Here is a 22,000-nt window from a genome sequence, read left to right on the forward strand (position 1 = left end):
GTGACCCTGTCGTTAGGATATAGTGGGTTGGATAATGGATGGATGGATGGATGGATAACATGTAACATTTTGTTCATTTATGTATTAATCTTCTAATGAGTAAGGAGAGAAGCTTGAATACTTGACATAATTTATTGAAGATATTGTAAAAATGGTACTGTATATAGATATCCAGGAAATATTACAATTTGGAAGGCACGCAGCATTATAAGCACTGACTGTCAGCGTTTTTAAGTATCTCATGTTCTTCAAGCTACTGTAGCTTGATGAAAGCACACTTTTGAAAGGAAAAGATGCATGCATGTTTAATGGGAAATTATTCACTAAAGTGAATGGGAGCTCAGCTACTGATCCAATAAAATTCACATGCCTTAAAATTAACAGATGTAACAAGAAGCATACAAGAAAAATGAAGACACCATTTCCTTTTTATTACTTAAAGTAAAAATATAAATATTGATATTAGTAAAAAAAAAAAGAATCTGAGTACACAACTTCAGGGGCACTTCAATCTTTGCACAAGCTCTGGGAGATTAAGATAAAGAAGGAGGTTGTGAATATAATATTGAAATGACATTCCTGTATAGAGGTTCTTTTCTCATCCGTCTATGACAGAGAGAGGACCCCGGAATTAAGGAAGGACTAGAAAGTAGAAACACGACTGCTTCAGAACAAGAGAAGCTATTTGAGGTTGTTTGGGTACATACAGTAGTTAAGATAGCACCTGGGTATGTCCCCCTGTTTTGAAGATCTAGGGGTAGACCCAGGACACACTTACTTGGAGCATCTTGTGAAATTCCTTAGGAGGTGTTGAAAGAAGTTGCTGAGGATAGGATGACCTGGTATATCCACCTCAGCTGGTTGCAACTGCCACATTGACCAGGATAAGTGAAGTGAAAGTTAATTTTGTGAAATTCAGGTACTTAGTTCCAAAAGCATGATGTAACACATGCAGACTATACATTAGTGTTATCCTGGACTCACATGAATGATCGAAGTTCAGTCACTCCACAGAGTAAGTGAACACCAACCTGTTGTGTTCTCTTTGGCACACTAATGTTATTGTGAGAATTTAAATGGGACCAAGAGATGAATGTGGCCCAAAGCATTGTCAGGGAGGCAAACATCAATACTGTTAAAGCAAAATTACCGCACACCATAATACAGGGGCAAGCCAAAAGAAGAGTCATCAAAACAATGATATAGTCAGCATACTGAGAAGAACCTCTCTATTTATTTGAAAGCTAAGCTACAACAAAATGCAAGGAAAGGTTTGGTTTATTCACCAAAAGTTAAACTCCAAGATCCAAGAGCTGTAAATTTATATGGAACAGTTTCTGCATTGTCGACATGACGGGTAGAGTCATGTGATGTCTAGGTGACGCTTAGTAAACATAAAATAATGTAATGTTAAAAAATATGAACATTGTTATACCATGGAGCACCAAATAAAAAAAAAAAAATCTGATTCCTCATGAAAAAATATTAGTGTGGATAAAATAAAATGTATATTAACACCCCCAAAATAATTCAATAGATAAGCAATAAAACATAATTATAACCTGTGGATCCAAGGGAATTTCCAGGTTGAAGCTACTGCCAGTCCTGTCCAGTGTGATATTACTGCAAATCCTAATACTGTATACTGTACATGACATTCTCCAAGAGGGTGGCAAGGTTCAGTGTAACATACATAGTTTTGGTGTTCATGGTGAGTGGCTTCTGCCTTCAGAGTAACAGGTTCATTTACAGCCGACTGATCCTTTCTTGGATACAAGTCTTACCTGTGGTCCTCCTTAAGGGCCCTTCATAAATGTTAAGAATGTTTAACGTCAATGGAACTGTTATATAACATATGCACAAAAGTCGATATATTTCTGTCCATTTAGTCAAGTTCATGGTTGGAGACAGCCAGAGGGGTATCTCAGGAGCTTTGACCGAATATGTATTCTGCAATTTAAAATTCCAAAATTCCAAAATAATGTTTTTAAAAGGTGAAGCCTTTCTGTGTAGCCAGAAAATCCTTGCACTGGTGTATAATCATGTTGTTGCTGCTGCTGTAGCAGATCAGAGTTAGCAAATCATAATATTCTGACTTGATTAAAAATGCCCTATGATATGTAAGTATGTAAGAACAACTGTACTGATGATAATTGTTTAAAGGCTGCAACTTAATGATTTGAGAAGTGAGGTACTTTATTGGTTTTTCCTAAGCATAGTAATTTAGATTTTTTACAACACCTGTATTAACACAGAAGGAAATATTTAAAAAAAGAGAAAATAAAATGACAATTCAATCTAAAACAGCAGTTGGTCACTTTGGTAAAAAAACATTATTGAAATGAAGAAGGCTTCTCTGTTTAACTTTCTGTCAATAGCACCCTGATCTTCTCCAAGCAACCATTTTTATAAACAGTTTTTTTAATATGGTCTTTAAAAGGAAATTCTTGAAAATACATAAAGAATTAAGGAATATCACAGCCTGGAACAAAACTTTGGTACCATGAATGACCTCACATTTATACTACATTTGTGAAAAATTTGATAAGAATACAAAGATTCTTGCAAGAACTTAAGGGTTTGATTTGGTGACCTTATATTGCAGCCTGGAGAATGTAGGCTAAATTCAGATTTCAGAAGTATATTATTTGAACTGTTAACTGTTAAGATCATGCTTTGCTTCTTAATATCATTTATTCATTTTCTACAGCTCACCTGAAGCCGGGTCGCAGGGGCAACAGTCTTAGCAGCAAGGCCCATATGTCATTTCCCCAGCCACACTTCCCAACTTATAATGTGGGATCCCAAGGCGTTCTGAGGCCATCTCTGAGATATAATCCTAAAAGTTAGTCCTGGGTCTTCCACAGGGTCTCCTCCAAGTGGTTGTGGCCATAAAACATCCACAGGCAGGCATCCGTATCAGATTCCCAAGCCACCTCACTTGGCTTCTTTCGATTTAGAGTTTTAGCAATTCTACCCCAAGCTTCTCCTGGATGTATGCGCTTCTCACCCTATCTTTAAGGGAGTGTCCAAACACCTTGTGAAGAAACTCATTTCGGCAGCATGTACCCGCAATCTCATTCTTTCGGTCATTACACAAAGTTCAAAACCATAGGTGATTGACTGGTAAATCGAGAGCTTTGCCTTCTGACTCAACACAAAATTGCACTAGTTGCCCCAATTCATCTGTCAATCTCACCATCCCTTTTCCACTCAATAAGGCAGTACCTCACCTCCCACTTGGCAAGGGCAGTCCAACTTTCTCCAACTGAGGAGCATGGCTTCAGATTTGGAGGTGCTGATCCTCATCCCTACTGCTTTGCACGGTTGCAAATGGTTTCAATGGGTAATGGAGTTCACAGCCCAATGAAGCCAATAGGATCACATCATCTGCAAAAAGCAGTACTTCTTAATAAACACCTCCGAATATGGTTTTCTTTAGCATTCTGCTTAATGCAATCCAAAATAGTGCATTTCAAATAATACCAATGCCCAGATTGAAAGACTGAGCTGCTTAAGCTTTACTGTTGTGATGGAGTCTCATGTGCCATGAGATTCCTCCCTAGCCTTTTTCAGCAGAATCAGGTACTAACCTGGACAGGGTGGAAGTCCATCACTGAGGGTACTCATGCACACTCCGACGTGGGGCTGATTTTATCTGCCAATTAGCCTAATTTTCATGTCTATGGATGAAAAAAGACACTTTAGGCAGACCCCATGCAAGAACTTGCAGACTCCAGATAGGTAGTGCCTATCATTTGTAAGGAGTAAAGTCACATTTGAAATAGATAAAAAAATGTAATGCACAGAGAACACTGTGTATTTAAATGGCACTGTGTTTAGAGGGATTTAGGACCAAAGTTCATTTTTGCCAACATCATCGTGACTTTGTTTTGAAGACCAATGGCCATCAATGCTACTGTACTTTACAAATCTCCACATAAATAAAATAAATGAATTCAAATGTGTACTTGAAACATAACAGATAAACACCAAGCGGCTGCCTCTCTAAAGACAATAAATCAGATAATGCAGAGGAATTGTGATTCAGTCAAATAGCTCATGTTGCTTAGCATTAGGGGAGTTAGCATGAAAGGAGAAGATGCTTGGTACCCCCATTGCACAGCCCTGCACTTCACAGACATCATGAGGCCTGGAGTGCCATTTGTGATGCCTTAGCCAAATAAAAGATAAATAAATATACAATTAGTTCATATCCATGCAAGGTTTAAGTAATAGTTCACTCAAATTCAAAATTAATTTCTCAATACATTTTTTTTTTATTTTGAAAAAAAAAATTGTTTAATAGAAAACATTTTACTCTGAAATTTTCATTCATTTTCCAAACATATCTTCAGTTTAAGTTCAATTTATGTCCTAGAAGCACTGGCCAAAATTTTTGTTAAATTTGGACTGGCACTATTATACACATCCACAGTGATATTGGGCCAATTTGAAGGTGGTAGTCAACCTAATCTAACTCTTTGAGATGTGGAAGACAAGTGGAGGATAAGGAGAAAAAGGAACCGTGCAGATAGAGGAAGGAACCATAACTCCGGACATGTGAAGCAGTAGTACGAACCACTGTACCACCGTAACACCCCGCAGTTATCTAAATATTTTACTTTTTTGTACAACAGCTCAAAACATTTACAACGAAACACTCTGGTCTATAAAATGGCATTATGTCCATGTGACACTTCACATTTGGCAATGTGAAACTAATAATACCCAAAATGACAATCTACATTATTAATTATTTTTGTATAGTGTTTTACATTTTGAATTCAGCTTGAAGGCTAATGGTATAACTCAGCAGAAATAATCTTCACCAAAGAAGACTTGGTTTTAAGTGCTCACTGCTAAGATGCTCTACATAAAGGCAAAATTTGACCATGATGTTGCAGGACCTTCTTCATTTGAGTCAAGGTACAGAGTAACAATGAGGAGGTTGTACGCTGAATGTAAAGTAATGCCATCATGACGTAAATAGAACCAGAAGGCACCAGAAATGTCAAAGTCATGATGGGATTATCCTTTAATTGTGATTATGTTCCTCTGAAGATTGGAGCATAATGAAAACCAGTAAAATGTACCACGTTTTATTCAGAATAAAAGTTTTTTTTTAACATGAATGGTAAAGAGGTACACCATACTTAAATCAACTCAGAAATAAAGCTGCTGTAGATGACTTCTCCATACTTTGCTTACATTTTTAATTACTTTATCAGTGTGCATGTCATGCTCCTTTCTTTCACTGACTTTTTCTAAATAGCTACACTACCAAAGTTGTTATTACTCTAAAATTCTATTAACAGATTGATTATATTTCCTTTGTTGGTTTTATAATAAATTACTACTATAAGAACATGTGCTTTTCTACTCCAGCTCTCACTGCACCGCATTTGTATTTTCTTTTTCACTTTGAAAAATTCTCTCCTGAAAATATATACAAATTTTCATGGGTTGGACATTGTTTTTTTCTTTTTATTTGATTAATATTTATAGCTTTTCCTTGGCCCCTAAAAATGGTTTTAGAGGCCAAGGAATTTAATGGTTACAAATTGTTTTCTGTTTTTTGACTTTCATTTATGCCTTGCATTTTGTTTAAGCTACTTGAAATATTCTTAGTTGCTGACTTTCTTGCTACGTCTATCCACCTATGATTTTGTCTCCCATCCTGATGATTGTTTAATTGTATCGTGTCCTCTCAGCTTTGACCCAGACTTATTATTATTTTCGTGTTCCGTCTTCTTATTCCATCCTATTTAAAACTGATGCTACTCTGTGCAGCCATTGCACAAACAAGTTTTGGTGTGCCAATGTAACTGGTCTCCACTGCACACGCCGTACTGTTGTGTCCTTTGGATTTGGTTAACCCTCAAAGCTTCTGCGCTGTGATATATATGCAATGTGCCATACAAACCACCACGAAAGAGTAATGCAAACACCCTTTAGTTCATGATGTTTTCTCTTTTTTTATTCATATTCTGAAATATTAAACAGAGAACATAAAAAGTGACAGTTCAAGCTGTGTGATTCCTCCTCCTCTCACAGTAACACAACGAATATTAGGATCAATCTAAATTGCAACGACATACATAACCATGCATAGCTCAATATACAAATTAAAAAAGAACATACCTGAAATATTAAACAGAGAATATAAAAAGTGATTCCTCCTATTAACAAAAGAAAACCAGGTGGAAAGGCTGTTGAACGCTCACATTAACACATAACCAAAATTAATAGAGAAGCATTCAAAACATTTCAAAACAACAACTTTATACAACAAAAATCATATTACAATTACTGTCACATATAAAAAAATGAACTCAAACAATTTAAAATAATTTAATTAATTTTACCATACAGAGAATAACAGCATGCTTACCTCCTCTCACAGTAACACAATGAATACTGGGAGAGGCTCACACTGATGATAGTCAAATATAACAGGACCACAACAGGAAAACATACAACACAATGAATGTTATCAGGTTTTGGTGAAGCTCCAAACAACAAAACCTTTTTATTTTATACACGTTACACCAAGAAATTGTTTATTTATATGTATGCACATGCTATTGATGTTCATTTTATGCTATCGCTGTTTTTTGGTGGGCAGGGCCATAGGCAAGTGCCATACTGATGGTCCATTAATGAGAACTGAAGTATACACATAGCACAAATCATCTGGAGCTAAGTATCCATGGCAGTGCAGTATTTTAGATGTAGAATCAGTGCTGCTGAGGATCGTGTGTGCTCAAGCCTTCTGCTGTGAAACTGGGGAGGCAAGCTGATTGCTTATTACGTGCAGGTACAGTCAGTTCTGTGTAGTGACACCTGCATTAACAAAAACTATTTATTCTTATGTACTCTATTTTCTTACCATATATAATCCAAAAAAAATTGGGCAGAAAAGAAAAGCAAGGTGATTCTACTTTAAATTAAAGAGACACTAGTGTTGCAATCGCTCACATTAATTTTTATGATGTCTCTGCTCTTTGGACCAACTGCAGTATTGATGGCTGCTCACTATGTAACACAATTTTTGTTCCTGGCTTCCAAGAGTTATATTTCAACTGCTTATGTCAAAAGCCTATGGAAAAACGACTACATTCAGCACAAACTTTGATTTTATGACCACACCCCAGAAAATTTCGTATTTATAGTGACAAAACAAGGGAATTTTTATCTTTTCGTTCATGCGGTCTGATAAAGAACAACACTTGCATGGTAAATAGACAAAGACAGTCAAAACCACTCAAAAAGGTTCACAAATGAGTAGGTTTTCTAGATTTGCGACTGTACTGCAAATCGCTTTCTCGAAGAAGCCCCCAAATGTAGTCCTCCATCATGTTTTCGTTATACTGTCCTTGGTAACGACGTTCAAAGTCCAGTATATCCTGATGAAAGCGCTCGCCTTGCTCCTCTGAGTAAGCTCCCATGTTCTCCTTGAATTTGTCAAGATGAGCGTCAAGGATATGGACTTTGAGAGACATTCTGCATCCCATTTCGGCGTAATTCTTTATGAGAGTCCGAACCAACTGCACATAGTTTTCAGCCTTGTGAAAACAGCTATTTTCTATTTTTTTAAGAATAACGGGTTAGGAAAACACACTTTGTACCCAGGAACAAAATAAAATTAAAAATTTGTTACATAGTGTTATTTTACTATAAAGTAGAAACTACACCTTATATACAGTATGGCTATTTATATGAAAACTCAATAGACAAATAGATAGAACTTTATTTGTCCCCCAGGGAAATTTGGCTTTTTTAAGGAAGCTCTATTATAGACAGCAACTGGGAATAGGATTCAAATGCAGCACACCACATCCAAATGCCAGCAGTGCTAACCATTGTGCCATCATAGCGCTCCTAAAATACTAAGGCAATTCAGAATCAAAGCCAAATTATTGATTATTGCTGGAATGTTTATGAGAACATGTGCTAATATTTTCAATTATATGTCATTGATTTCTGTTCTTCTTATTTTACAGCTTGTTCAAATTTTGCCCACTGAAGAAAACTTCCTGTTATTCTTCCGACAACAGTTGAAATCTTGTGCAGAATTCATGCAGGTATGTCAAGTAACTAAAGCGTATAAAAATAATGGCTGCCATAGGCTCCTGCGTAAGCTTTACTTAACATTTTGTCAGGTTAATAACCAGTTTTAAGGCAGGGAGATCAGACTGTACCTGGTCACACACCAGTAAACCCCAAGGGTGTCCACATCATCTGCTTTGACTACCTGGCTCTTTTTTTTTTAAACAGCTGAGTCAGGACTATTTAATGCACTTTTGAAATGGAAACCCTACCTGGAACAAGCCCCCGTCCTTTGGAGGGATTCCTTTCTTATTGTGCTTTACAACAAGTCAACGTCTAACCACTGTGGGCGATGGCATGCATGTATACTTGACAAGAAACGGAGTATTTGTTTCTGCACTGGACACTCAAAGAAGCATTAAAATGTTGAAAAGTGAAATAACCATTTCTTTGAACACATTTGTTGTGAGTCATTAAAAATAGGATAGAAACAAAAAGGCAATTTGTCATATTAAAATGTATCGGAGCAATTCACACTAGCCTCCTCACCTCATGATACTATCAGGAAATTTCCGAGAATAGAAATAAATGTTCAGGCAAAAGGAGCATTTAGGTGAGCAGCATGTCAGTTTCATGGCTCTAGTCTCCTTGGTAGCCTCACTTAACAAGTCTTCAAATTATCTTTAGGGATAAAGAGGCCCCAGTTCTGAAGGTCTCATTACATACATGACAATAAACAAGCACTCCAACATGTCAAAATAAATACATTTTGACTTAATGTTGTTTTTTTTTCCCTCAGACCTGGAGGAGATATGATGCTGATCATAGTGGGTACATTGAAGCCGAGGAACTTAAGGTAAATTGTTATTATTATTTATGGCATTTTGAACAGGATTAGTCACAAAATGCAAGTTAACCACCAGTAGCCAGAGGCAACAGGAAGAATTAGAGTGCTGTCATGGTCTCCGTCTGCATCACTGTCTCTTGAGGAAATGGCAGAGCCCTTAAAGAAGTGGACTTTTGTTTCCTTTTGTGACCTTAGCTGGGCCCGTCCCTAGTCTGATGGCATCATGTTGCTTCTTCCGACTAGCTGAGCAACTTGTTAGTATGCAAAATATATTTTTGAGCACATTTGTTATTTATGAAGTTGAACACAGTCCAAGAAAGAAAAAAAGGTCAAAAACAAAGTCATTGGTCACTCTGATCCGAAATTGGATTGATTTATAGGCCTCAGTGTGGCTCCTACAAATATTGTGCATTCCCTATCTGTGGGCACGTGTTTATTCTACCTAAAAACATCTCTTTTCCTCTATTCTCTTCTCTTAATATCTGTTTATAGTTGACCTGTAAATAGCCAAGACACATAATAATAATACATTTTATTTTTAGATTGCTTTCCCATGCTCGTGATACATAACATATTTTCATGCAGTAAAAGCCCTAGTACAAGTATTTGATTTGTAATATCCAGCCCACTTCAGGATGAAGAATTTAAATGCCAATTATTAATCTTTGTTGATTTTTTTCATTGATTCCCTTGGACAGACTGGGATTCCACTTCCGGTTGGTTCCTAACTTGCCCCCAATACTCCAAAGACAGATTCCAGGCTCTCTCAGTCCTTACTTTTAAATTAAGCAGGTTTATAAAATGTTAATAGATGGATGGATACTTTATTACCATTCCCTGTGATGTGCCATAATCCCATCAAGGCCTGGATAGTACCTGAAACCCAGTGCTATCAGAGCAGGTTCCAACTTCCTGCATGGCTAGACCCACCATCAGGGTAACTTGGGAGCACCCTGCTCAGAACGGGGCCTTATGTAAGAATAAAATGCTAGTAATCATCTATCCAGCAAAAATTCATAAAACCACTTTAATCTACAATTATAAGCATATCCACTCAGACTATAGTTAAAACATTTTAAAAGAAAAATATGATTCCTGGTTGATTCATATGCCTGGGACATGATCAGAGCAGGTATATCAGTGATCGCATTTTTATGATTTTGCATTTGATGTGTTAAAATGCCACAAATTAAGAAAAACTCAAAATAAATGTCAATTCAAAATGACAGGCCAGTGGTGTAGCAAAAAGAAAAATAATTAAAAAAATATATATATTGATTTGTTGAAAGCTATACTGGGAATTGGTAGCTTTTTCAAAAAATAAACCAAAATGATGATTTGATCAAGTTGTAAATATGAATGAGACAAATGCGACTACCTTTACAACTAACTTTACTAACTTGCCACTTCTAGCAGCTTTAGCGGCAATGTGTGGTCTGAATCATAACACTGACACAGACAAGCAGGAGATAAGATGCACCAAATTACACCAAACTTTTTTTTTATTTTAATTTTATTAATTTTATTGTAATCATTCCATACAAATAGATCAATTTTTACAAAAAATAGGATTGAAAACAAGTCGACCCCCACTCCTGAGAGAGACAGCAAGGCCACCTGGGTAAAACTTAAGGCTTGTAAACATACCTAAATTGATGAGTTTGATAGGGCAATAGAAATGAATGGAGAAGGAAAAGAAATGCGGAGATAATTGCTTCCTTGGTGCATTAAGAGCTTATTCTAAAATTTACTGATTAGATCCTGCCAAGTTTTGAAAAAACCCGTACAGATCCTCTAACTGAGTATTTGATTTTTTCCAATTTCAAATAGTATAAAACATTGGTTTCCCACTGACTTAAAAGAGGAGAGTTAGGATTCTTCCAGTTTAGCAAAATAAGTCTGCATGCCTAAAGTGTAGTGAATGCAATCACAGTTTGTTTGTCATTCTCCACTTTAAGCCCATCTGTGAATTACACCAAACTTGAACAAAGGATAGTGTATATGAATACGCAAACCCAAACTGTTCAGTTACATATTACTTCTTTGCCAAAGTGCCACAGGCCTTTTAAAAATGTTTAGCTGATGTTTGATAACTGCACTAATCGAAGCTGACTTCACTCTGATGTGTTATGGCACTCATTAATTAGTTTATAGCAATCATTGCAATACACTAATGAACAAAAAAGGAAGATGACGTTAACCCAATATAACGTTTTGGACTTGTTCTACTTCAGTCCCTGTACCTGATGTATTACTGACAGATGTGATAAATGGCAGAGTATGTGATAGTCCCTAGTGGATGTAGTGAGATGGGAGCTCTTTTAAGCCAGGACACCCTGGGGGTGTCTTAATCTGGCCTTGACTCCTTGTCAATCTGTAATAGAAGAAGCCGATTTAGAATATGGACACACTGTCAGGCCCCACCACTTTCCCAGAGTGCTAGCAAGTGTAAGATCTCCACAGCAGTGGATGTTTCCATTTCTGAACTATAATGGAAGAAAATGAGAATTTTGTGATGCATTTCAGTAGACAGAATTACATACATCAGTCTGCTTGCATAAATAAAACATGCAGGCCTTCTGTTCTAGCATGTTAAGCCAAGTCTTATATGTGTTGACAGCACTCACTCACTTTTCAACTGAATGGTTAATGTGGCCCATTCTGAGAAGGCAGCAGCACATTTCTGAATAGACCCTGGACCTGCACCCTGCCAGAAAGATTTCTGAAGCACAGTCATGCAAGCACCCTTTTGAGGAGTGTTTTAATTTTAGGTGCTCCTTGTCAGATGCATTCAAGTTTATATTTTATCATTTTATGATCTGCGTCTTATAAAGTTTGTTAAAAAAAAGATGGTTTAGATTTTTTTATTTTGATATTTTGTTCTCTGTATTTTGTATTTTTATAAAAATATAGACATTTCCATAGATTGTGTTGCCTGATTTCCGACTCCCATGCCTGAGCTGCCATTACACACTGTCAACCAATAATTATTCAGAGCCCACTGCTACTGCCATTACATACTGCATTGTGGCCCCATTTTTGATGATCCTGTGCTAAGATTTCCCTCTTGTATGAAATACTGGGCAGCTAGAATTGAAATGATTGCACAGTTGAAATGTACGGTGGCCCCGAAGGGCAAGTGGTAAAAAATTTAAAGATGTGACTTGCAAACAAGGTGATGCGCACATTCAAACGAGGTGAAGCACAGAATAAGATGTGGTGCCACACAATTAAAAAAGGCGAAGTGCACAATTAAACAAGGTGACACACACATTCAAATGAGGTGACTCGCAAAATTAAATGTGGAGCCGCGCAAAATTAGAAATGACGCGCTCACAATCAGAGGGGTGACAACAAGTAAAAGTGTACGGACAGGGTAGGTACCTTGGCAAAACAAAAGGAAAACACTGATTGGTGGTAAGGTTTGCCTGTCAGTCCACAGGGGAAGTTTATGGTTCAGTGGTGTGGTGAGTGAGGGAAAGTTAATATAGCATTGTTTTTTCAATTAAATTGTTGGCGATCACAGTTCTCGATGTATGTACATGATGGTGTACATTAACAGGCGGACATCCGTTTCTTTTTTTCCAATACAAGAGTTATTAAAAAAAATCCGATCTTAAAGTAAACTGGGGTGCTTCCCGTTCTTTTTTTTGCCTGCAGTGTGGTGCTTGATAGTTTGTTAAGATTCTACATACCATTTTATTGTAATAACAATCACTAAAAGAATTCATTTTAATCTAACATGGTGCTCCATGGTGATTTTACTATCGATCAGGTGCTGTGTCATTCGAAAGGTATAGCAGCAAAACAGACAAAACCATCAACCCTCACGTTCATGATTTATATGTGTGACCAGGGCCGTGTACTTTTTGGTATTTGAAAATTAACTTCAGAAAATATCATTTAAAAAAGAAAAAGAGACACTTATTTGATTTTCAGCTTAAAAGGGAAAAATGAAAAACGCAAAACAATTATTTTTTTCCTTTTGTTCTTTCGCATATCAGAAAAGAAAAATGCAATAAACAAGAACGAGAAAATGCCCTTCATTTATTTTGTCTGAACCGGAAGTTTTTGTAGGTCAACAGTCTGGTCAGGTAATGCGCCACATGCAGCAAACACTGGTCACTGGTGTGTAGACTGGACTATCATCATGACGTTGGAACAGATTTTAGAGATGACAAAACAAGGCCTGTCATATGGTCCGTGTACTTTTTGGTAATTGAAATTTCATTTTAGAAGCAAAAACGAAAAAACAAAAATGAAAGGAATTTTCAGATTTAGATTTTTGATTAAAGAATAAAATGAGGGAAAATAAGGTATTTTTTAATTCTTTGGTAACAAATAGCAGTCATAAACTTAAAATTACACATACTTTTCTGGATTTGTTTGTGATTCAAATAATGAAAGTGTAATAGCTGAAAAACAACAAAACAGACGCATTTTCGTTGTCTAAAACCGGAGGTACTTGTGCCACGTGCGAACAGTCCTCCTCACAACACATCGATCGACGGCCTTCAAGTTACACTGCCTGGCATCAGCAGAGGATGGACCATCGCGTTGTTTTCCAGAACAGTAAAAGAGTGACACTCCGCGACAAGGACTTGACTGCAGAAAAACTGAGTCGCATCTTTCCGGTAAAAATACAAGCTTTGCAGACTTTGCTTCATTGATGTAGCAGTTCTTTTATGAACGTTATTGTTGTACTTACTGTGAAACAGGTAACATTTGGTGATTTCATTTACTAACACTAAGTCTGGAAATTTTTATAGGGCTAGCAAATTGAATATGTTTAAATGTGTGAATGGTTGCTCATTGACATGTGTAACACATGTTAAGAAAACTTTCTGTAAATCACGTTGCTCTCCTAACGTGTTACACTTGTGCACGCTGTTAATACTCGAAACGCGTTTACTACCATTCAAATTGTTAGCACTCTAAAAATTGCCAGACTTAGTATTAGTAAATGAAATCACCAAATGTTAGCTGTTTCACAGTAAGTAACAACAATAACGTTTATAAAAGAGCTGCTACGTCAATGTAGCAAAGTCTGCAAAGCTTGTATTTTTACCTGAAAGATGCGACTCAGTGTCCTCGTCCTGGAGTGTCACTCTTTTACTGTTCTGAAAAACAACGTAACGATCCATCCTCTGCTGATGCCATGCAGTGTAACTTCAAGGCCATAGATCGATGTCTTGTGAGGAGGACGTTGGGAGGTTCGCACGTGTCATCAAAAATTGCGCAGAAGAAGTACCTCCGGCTTCAGACAACTAAAATGCGCCTGTTTTGTTGTTTTTCAGCTATTACACTTTCATTATTTGAATCACAAACAAATCCAGAAAAGTATGTGTAATTTTAAGTTTATGACTGCTATTTGTTACCACAGAATTAAAAAATACCTTATTTTCCCTCATTTTATTCTTTAATCAAAAATCTAAATCTGAAAATTCCTTTCATTTTCGTTTTTTCGTTTTTGCTTCTAAAATGAAATTTCAAATACCAAAAAGTACACGGACCTCATATGAACACGAAGAAGCGAGAGGGTTTTCTGCTAGAAATGTTAGAAAGTTTTGTGCTGAACAAATCTCGGACTGATGACACACTCTGACACACATTTGGAGATAGAGGTGACAAAAGCTATAAATTCGTCTGTTTTGTTGTTTTTGAGCTATCACACTTTCGTTATTTGGATCACAAATAAATCCAGAAAAGTAAGTGTCATTTTAAGTTTATGACTGCTATTTTTTACCATAGAATTAAAAAATACCTTATTTTCCCTCATTTTGTTCTTTAATCAAAAATCAAAATCTGAATATTCCTTTCGTTTTTGTTTTTTCGTTTTTGCTTCTAAAATGAAATTTCAAATACCAGAAAATACACGGACCTTCTGTGTGTCACTTCGTTTGAATGTGTGCGTCACACCTTTACATTTTTCACCACTTGCCCTTCGGGGTCACCGTAGAAATGGGCTGCGTCCTCAAGAGACTGTTTGTTTGAACTCCTTCTAGGGGTTGCACAACAAAAGCGTGCCGACAAACATACACAAACAAAAGCACAGCAACAAATATGTGGAGAACAAAATGCAGAGGTTGTAAACTCCCTTTTGGTATATGTCACTGCAAACATTTGTTACTATGCATTTTGTTCTCAGACATTTCACCATGGTTTTGTCCTTGTGCCCCTTTATATGATTTTTTTTTTTTTTTTAACACAAAAGAATTTTCCGTACTTCAAGCTGACCACTTCTTGGGCCAATTTTAACATGATGTTAGATAGTTTGTTCCTCTAGCGTGAAGCAGGCTTGAATGACATTTGCACACTGCTTTGAGAGATCCCATTATGATTTCAAATGTGCCCATTGCCGTGTCATCTGATTATACTTTATACGTGTTGATTGTTTCGGGGCCCATTGCAAGCCAATGCCTAGTACTCACAAGGTACCTGATGCTGTTTTGAGTTTAATTACATTTTTTTTTGCATCCTTAGTCATTCAATAATTTATTGTATACCTTGTAGTCTTTAGTTTCCTGTGTTAATGACATTTGGCTTTTGCTTTTTAGGCCTAATAGCAGTTTTAACACACATCTTCATTTACTAGTTTAGCTTTACTCACTCTAATGTATACCTTGGATTCTTGTGGATATACGGTATCTCCCTGTGAAGATGCGGGTTCTGCTCCAGGCTCCCGTCTCCAGTTTGGGAGCTCTTGAACTGACACTGTCGGTAATGTAACCGGATGAGCTGGCAGTGGGGACCGAAGAGCAGGAGACAGAGCAGCAAGTGGGATAGGTGCCAGACTTTGTCAAAGAACCCATGGACCCAAGCTGGAGGAGGACATTTTTAAAGGATTAAGCTTTTTGATGGACATTTATTTATTGATTGTTTTTATTGTCATTTTAAAGTTCTTATTCTTTTAATGTCCTGTTTTTACCAAGGGGGCTTGGGTTGGTTTTAGTGTGGGATTGTTTCAGTGCTTTTATTATTTATTGGTTTAAGTGCAGTTGTAGTGTGGCCAAACTGTGGACCTGGGCCACCGATTGCACAGGGTTGGTCATGGCATGGAGCCTACCTGTACAACTGGAGCTTAAGGGGGGAGGAATGTAGTGCAGTGGGTCCACAGATCAGATTAAAAAGCCTAGTTTTTCAATAGATAATCACCGCACTCGCGACCTGGTAGTGTGGCCGGAGCGGTTTCGAGGCGGGCGTTTACTTGCTTACGTGCACAGGTGAGGAATTGTCCGGATCCGTAATTGAAGCTGGGAGCTGCTAATCGCCACACCTGAGCCATGTCCCCGTAATATATAGGAGACACGTGAGGCGGAAGGGGAGGGAGGACGGTAAAAAGAAAGGATGAGGCAGAGAGCGAGAGCGCAGCATTGGAGAAAGAGAGTGGACAAGCTAGCCTGCTGTGAAAGAGAGAGGTCAGCACGGTCAGGGGTCCCAGATGGAGCGAGTGATCGACACTCATGGGACAGGATTGTGCACATTGAGTTAATAGAGTGGGTACGATCAGGGAAAAGTCCGCCCTAGGAATCCGAGGGACGACCAAGTGCGAGAAGGAAGATGGGAGGACAACCAACGCCAGGAGGTCAGGCAGACGACGGAACACGCAGCCATGACAGGGGTCGGTAGAACGAGGACCACGGTGGCTGAAGTCTCACCCGCTGAATATACCTTAGGTGAGCTAGAGAGACTGGGAAGGAGCAGAGCTTGGCTGGTGTGACCTCAATATTGTCCGCAGCATTTCAATCTCATTTTAGCCTTGTTTTAAACGTCTGGGATTTTTACCTTTTTAATGGATTATTTATTTATTCAATAACGTTTGAAGCACTGCTCTATTTATTTGAATACTTTGTTTTGACTGATTTAAATAAAAGCACTCTTGCACTTTTTTGCACCATCCCCTTGCTTCGTTGACGTGTCGAGTTCTAGAGCTTCCAAAATGGAGACGGGAGCCTGGAGCAGAACCCGCATCGTCACACTCCCCAGCAGCAGTGATCAGTCAAACACCATTGAATCCCATTAAGAACAACAACAGCAACATGCATCCCATCTGAGTTTTTTAAGCCCCTCTTCATTGGGTCAGAAACATTATTGTCAGAAGTGAAGATCTAGTGTTGATTGTTGCATGAGACTATTCAGGCCTAGAATTGATTATTACGTTTCTTTATGTTTAAGCATCTTTCATTATCTGCCATATTTTTGTTGGTGGTCCCCCAATAGGCAGGGCCACCTGCCTATCACTGTCAAGGGACTACCCTCAGCTCTATAAAGGTGGGGACAACTGACAGTCTCTTGCGGTTCATTTCAAATGCTCTTGGGAATAAATGAGTGTTTCTAGTATTTTTTTGCTTTCTGGATTTTGTTTTGGGACTTGTTCACTTGGATTGCCTTCTGTTTTCAGGCAACTCCTTTTTGCCTTTTGTGGTCCTTGGAACTTACAGTTAGGTCCATAAATATTTGGACAAAGACAACTTTTTTTCTAATTTTGGTTCTGTACATCACCACAATGAATTTTAAATGAAACAACTCAGATGCAGTTGAAGTGCAGACTTTCATCTTAAATTCAGTGGGGTGAATAAAACGATTGCATAAAAATGTGAGGCAACTAAAGCGTTTTTTAACACAATCCCTTTATTTCAGGGGCTCAAAAGTAATTAGACAATTGACTTAAAGGCTATTTCATGGGCAGGTGTGGGCAAGTCTGTCGTTATGTATTATCAATTAAGCAGATAAAAGGCCTGGAGTTGATTTGAGGTGTGGTGCTTGCATGTGGAAGATTTTGCTGTGAACGGACAACATGCGGTCAAAGGAGCTCTCCATGCAGGTGAAAGAAGCCATCCTTAAGCGACGAAAACAGAAAAAACCCATCCGAGAAATTTCTACAATTTTATGAGTGGCAAAATCTACAGTTTGGTACATCCTGAGAAAGAAAGCAAGCACTGGTGAACTCAGCAGCACAAAAAGACCTGGATGTCCACGGAAGACAACAGTGGTGGATGATCACAGAATCATTTCCATGGTGAAAAGAAACCCCTTCACAACAACCAACCAAGTGAACATCACTCTCCAGAGGGTAGGCATATTAATATCCAAGTTTACCATTAAGAAAAGACTGCATGAAAGTAAATACAGATGGTACACTGCAAGGTGCAAGTCACTCATAAGCCTCTAGAATAGAAAGGCTAGATTGGACTTTGCTAAAGAACATCTAAAAAAAGCCAGCACAGTTCTGGAAAAACATTCTTTGGACAGATGAAACCAAGATCAACTTCTACCAGAATGATGGCAAGAAAAAAGTATGGAGAAGGCGTGGAACAGCTCATTATGCAAAGCATACCACATCATCTGTAAAACACGGTGGAGGCAGTGTGATGGCTTGGGTGTGAATGGCTGCCAGTGGCACTGGGACACTAGTGTTTATTGATGATGTGACACAGGACAGAAGCAGCCAAATGAATTCTGAGGTGTTCAGAGACATACTGTCTGCTCAAATCCAGCTAAATGTAGTCAAATTGATTGGACGGTGTTTCATGATACAGATGGACAATGACTCAAAACATACAGCCAAAGCAACCCAGGAGTTTATTAAAGCAAAGAAGTGGAAAGTTCTTGAATGGCCAAGTCAGTCACCTGATCTTAACCCAATTGAGCATGCATTCACTTGTTGAAGACTAAACTTCAGACAGAAAGGCCCACAAACAAACAGCAACTGAAAGCCGCTGCAGTAAAGGCCTGGCAGGAGGAAACCCAGCATCTGGTGATGTCCATGAGTTCAAGACTTCAGGCTGTCATTGCCAGCAAAGGGTTTTCAACCAAATATTAGAAATAAACATTTTATTGTGTTAAATAAATGCTTTAGTTGCCTCACATGTTTATGCAAACTTTTTGTTCAACCCACTGAACTAAAGCTGAAGGTCTGCACTTCAACTGCATCTGAGTTGTTTCATTTAAAATTCAGTGTGGTAATGTACAGAAGCAAAATTAGAAAAAAGTTGTCTCTGTCCAAATATTTATAGACTTAACTGTACTTTTTCTTCAGAGCTTTTTTGAAAAAATAAGCCTTTTTATTTATAAAGATTGTGTGTTTTTGCCCATGTTACTAGCCTATATATCTGTTTTAAATAAATACATTTAATAACTTAAGGGGAAAAATAAGAAGGAAAAGTTGATATGTTTGATTTCACATCATGTCATGTTTGATGTGTCAATGGCATTACTGCTAATGAAATGTTCAAAGATGATTTGATGTTATTTAAGACATTGTAATTAACTGGGCATCCTTTATTATTACTACATTTTTGCATTCTTCTTCATCTTTTTCTACTTCTATGTGGGGATGATGTGCTTGATAAACCTTCTCCAACCAGCTCGGTCTTGCACCTGCTCCTTAGTCTAACCCTTTTCCTTCAGTTCTTCTTTTACTTTATCTATCCAACTCTGTTTTAGCCTCACTTACTTTCTGTTCCCCTGTACTTCCATTCCTATCACTGTTTTGCCTACATATTCATTGTCTCACCTCATCACATGTCCATACCACTTTCCTGTACTTTCTTAGATACTGTTTCTCTCCCACGCTTGTTGTACCTCTGATTGTCTCATTTTTTATTTTATACATTTCATCTCAACATTCTTATTTCTACCACATCTAACTTCTTCTCCTGCACTCCCTTTACTGCCCATACCACATCTCCATACATCATTGCTGGTCTTATCACTGCCTTAAAAACCTTACCTTTTATGTTAATCTTAACTCTTCAATCACACAAAATTCCTGATACCGTCTTCCAATTGTTCCAAGCACACTACACTCTGTGGGTTATCTCTGCATCTAGTTTTCCATCTTGGGCTGCCACTAATTCTACATATTTACATTTATCCATTCTTTTCAATAGTTCTCCCTGCAGGCAAACTTCAGAATACTAATCATCATTAAACCTCATATATTCTGTCTTCTTCCTATTTATCTTTAATCCTCTATCTTCCAAAGCCCTTCTCTATTCTTCTAACTTCCTCTCCACTACCTCTTTTCTGGGGCTACACAACAAAACATTATAAACACCTTGAGCATGGGAAAGGCAATATATAAAATGTATTATTATTATTATCATCAGCAAAAAGCACACACCAGGGGGATTGGTCTTTTATTCCATAACTCAGCACATCCATAACCAGATCAAAGACGTAAGGACTTAAAGAAGATCCCTGGTGCAGACCTACTCTAGCTGGGTTCTTGTCTGTTTTTGGTTTAATCAGAGTCCTCAATCCTCTCATACATCTTTGACACTCCTTGCTCTCTTGTGTACCTCCAGACCTCTTGACATGGCACCCTATTTTAAGCCTCCTCCAAATCAATAAACGCTATATGCATACCGTTTTGTTTTTCTCAAAGCTTCTCTATTAGCTGTCTCATTGCAAAGATTGCATCAGTTGCTCCTCTCCTTAACATACAACCAAACAGCTCCTCCCCTATGGTGGTCTCTTCAGAACCCTCTACCAAATTTTCATTGTGTGTGACATCAAGTTTATTCTTCTGTAGTTTTCACAATCTTGAATATCACCTTTCTCCTTATAAATGGGTACAATCACACTGTTCCTCTATTCCTCTGGCATCTCCCTCCTGTTCATTGAACTTCTTCATTAGATCCCACAACACATCTCCTTCCTCTTCTCCAAACCTCTTCCACACTTCTGCTGGTATTTCTTCTAGTCCTGTTGCCTTTCCAATTATCATTCAATTATTACATCCGTCCATGCATTATCCAACCCACAATATCCTAACTACAGGGTCACGGGGGTCTGCTGGAGTCAATCCTAGCCAACACAGGGCGCAAGGCAGGAAACAAAACCCCGGGCAGGGTGCCAGCCCACCACAGCACACATTAGGGACAATTTAGGATCGCCAATTCACCTAACCTGCATGTCTTTGGACTGTGGGAGGAAACCGGAGCACCCGGAGGAAACCCATGCAGACACGGGGAGAACATGCAAACTCCACGCAGGGAGGACCCGGGAAATGAACCCAGGTCACCTTACTGCGAGGCAGCAGCGCTACCACTGCACCACTGTGCCTCCCTCAATTATTACATTTTTGTCTAATTTATTTTTTATTATTCTATCCATCATTTCAAGTGTGATCATTATTGGATATATTCTAAAATATAATGTAAATATTAAAAAAAAAAATAAAGTAATTCAGTTGTTAATATTCAAATGAATGAACTGGAATTCTTGAGGTAGTTCTTTTCAAATGAGCCGTCCTGAGTTTTCCTGTCTTAACTAATTTAATGAGCTACCTATGCTGTGCTACCACAACCTAAAACCTTGCTGTTGCTTAGGTAGCAGCAAGAATTAATCCTGAGCGTAAACTTAAGCATGTCAGCTGATGATTGCTCAAGAAGAGGTTCAGTGAGCAGTTTACCCAAGACTTTAATATCCTGCTGAGGAAATGTGCTCTCGCTTAATGAGATGTGACTCAGCCTTGAGATTAAGAGAGTCTTAAACTGTGCCCGGGTCTGCATTAATCATGATTTTTGGATTGATGAAGTAAAACCTGGACTGCCCTTCTAACTCAACCCTGCAGGACACAATCTACAAGAGAGAAATTTAGATTCAAATGGGCTTTAATTGCTTTATATGCTGTGATGCCAAAGCATTGCAAAGCGACAATATGACATACAGTGTTTACATATGATGAGATTAAGGGAAATAATGAGAAGAAGCAAGAAGAGTACCTTTTCTTTATTATTCAATTATTAACTTTTAATGGATCACAATGATTACAATAGAGCAAAACAATAAAGTTTATAAATGTGCAACACATATTGACACAAAAATAAATTGACACTTACTTGCCATTTTGTTCAAATAAAATGCAACAAAGATCAAAGTCTTTGTCAGTCCGGGCTGAGAAGTGCTGATTGAATCACAAATGCTTTTCAGTTCATTACCTCACTCCCCCCAATGTATAGAAGGCACTTAATACACACTGACAACAAGGTTAGAATAAATTTTGTGTCTCTGGTGGTTGATGCCATCATAAAGAAGACAGGTTCGAGTATCCAAATAGAGGCTTGAAATACGCGAGTCGCTACGTAGCATGAT

At 38.0% G+C, this 22,000-nt stretch overlaps 1 protein-coding gene across 1 annotated transcript in view; it reads left to right on the forward strand.

Annotated features, from left to right (window-relative positions):
* The window catches only part of calb1 (calbindin 1), a 98,428-nt gene that overhangs the window by 55,261 nt on the left and 21,167 nt on the right, over positions 1–22,000 (forward strand). Inside the window, exons 4-5 of the mRNA XM_039737511.1 lie at positions 8,007–8,087; positions 8,852–8,908. Coding sequence (XP_039593445.1) covers positions 8,007–8,087; positions 8,852–8,908 — 138 coding nt within the window. The remainder of the gene's footprint in view (positions 1–8,006; positions 8,088–8,851; positions 8,909–22,000) is intronic.

The sequence above is a fragment of the Polypterus senegalus genome, chromosome 15 (assembly GCF_016835505.1).
Source record: "Polypterus senegalus isolate Bchr_013 chromosome 15, ASM1683550v1, whole genome shotgun sequence".
Taxonomy (NCBI): domain Eukaryota; kingdom Metazoa; phylum Chordata; class Cladistia; order Polypteriformes; family Polypteridae; genus Polypterus; species Polypterus senegalus.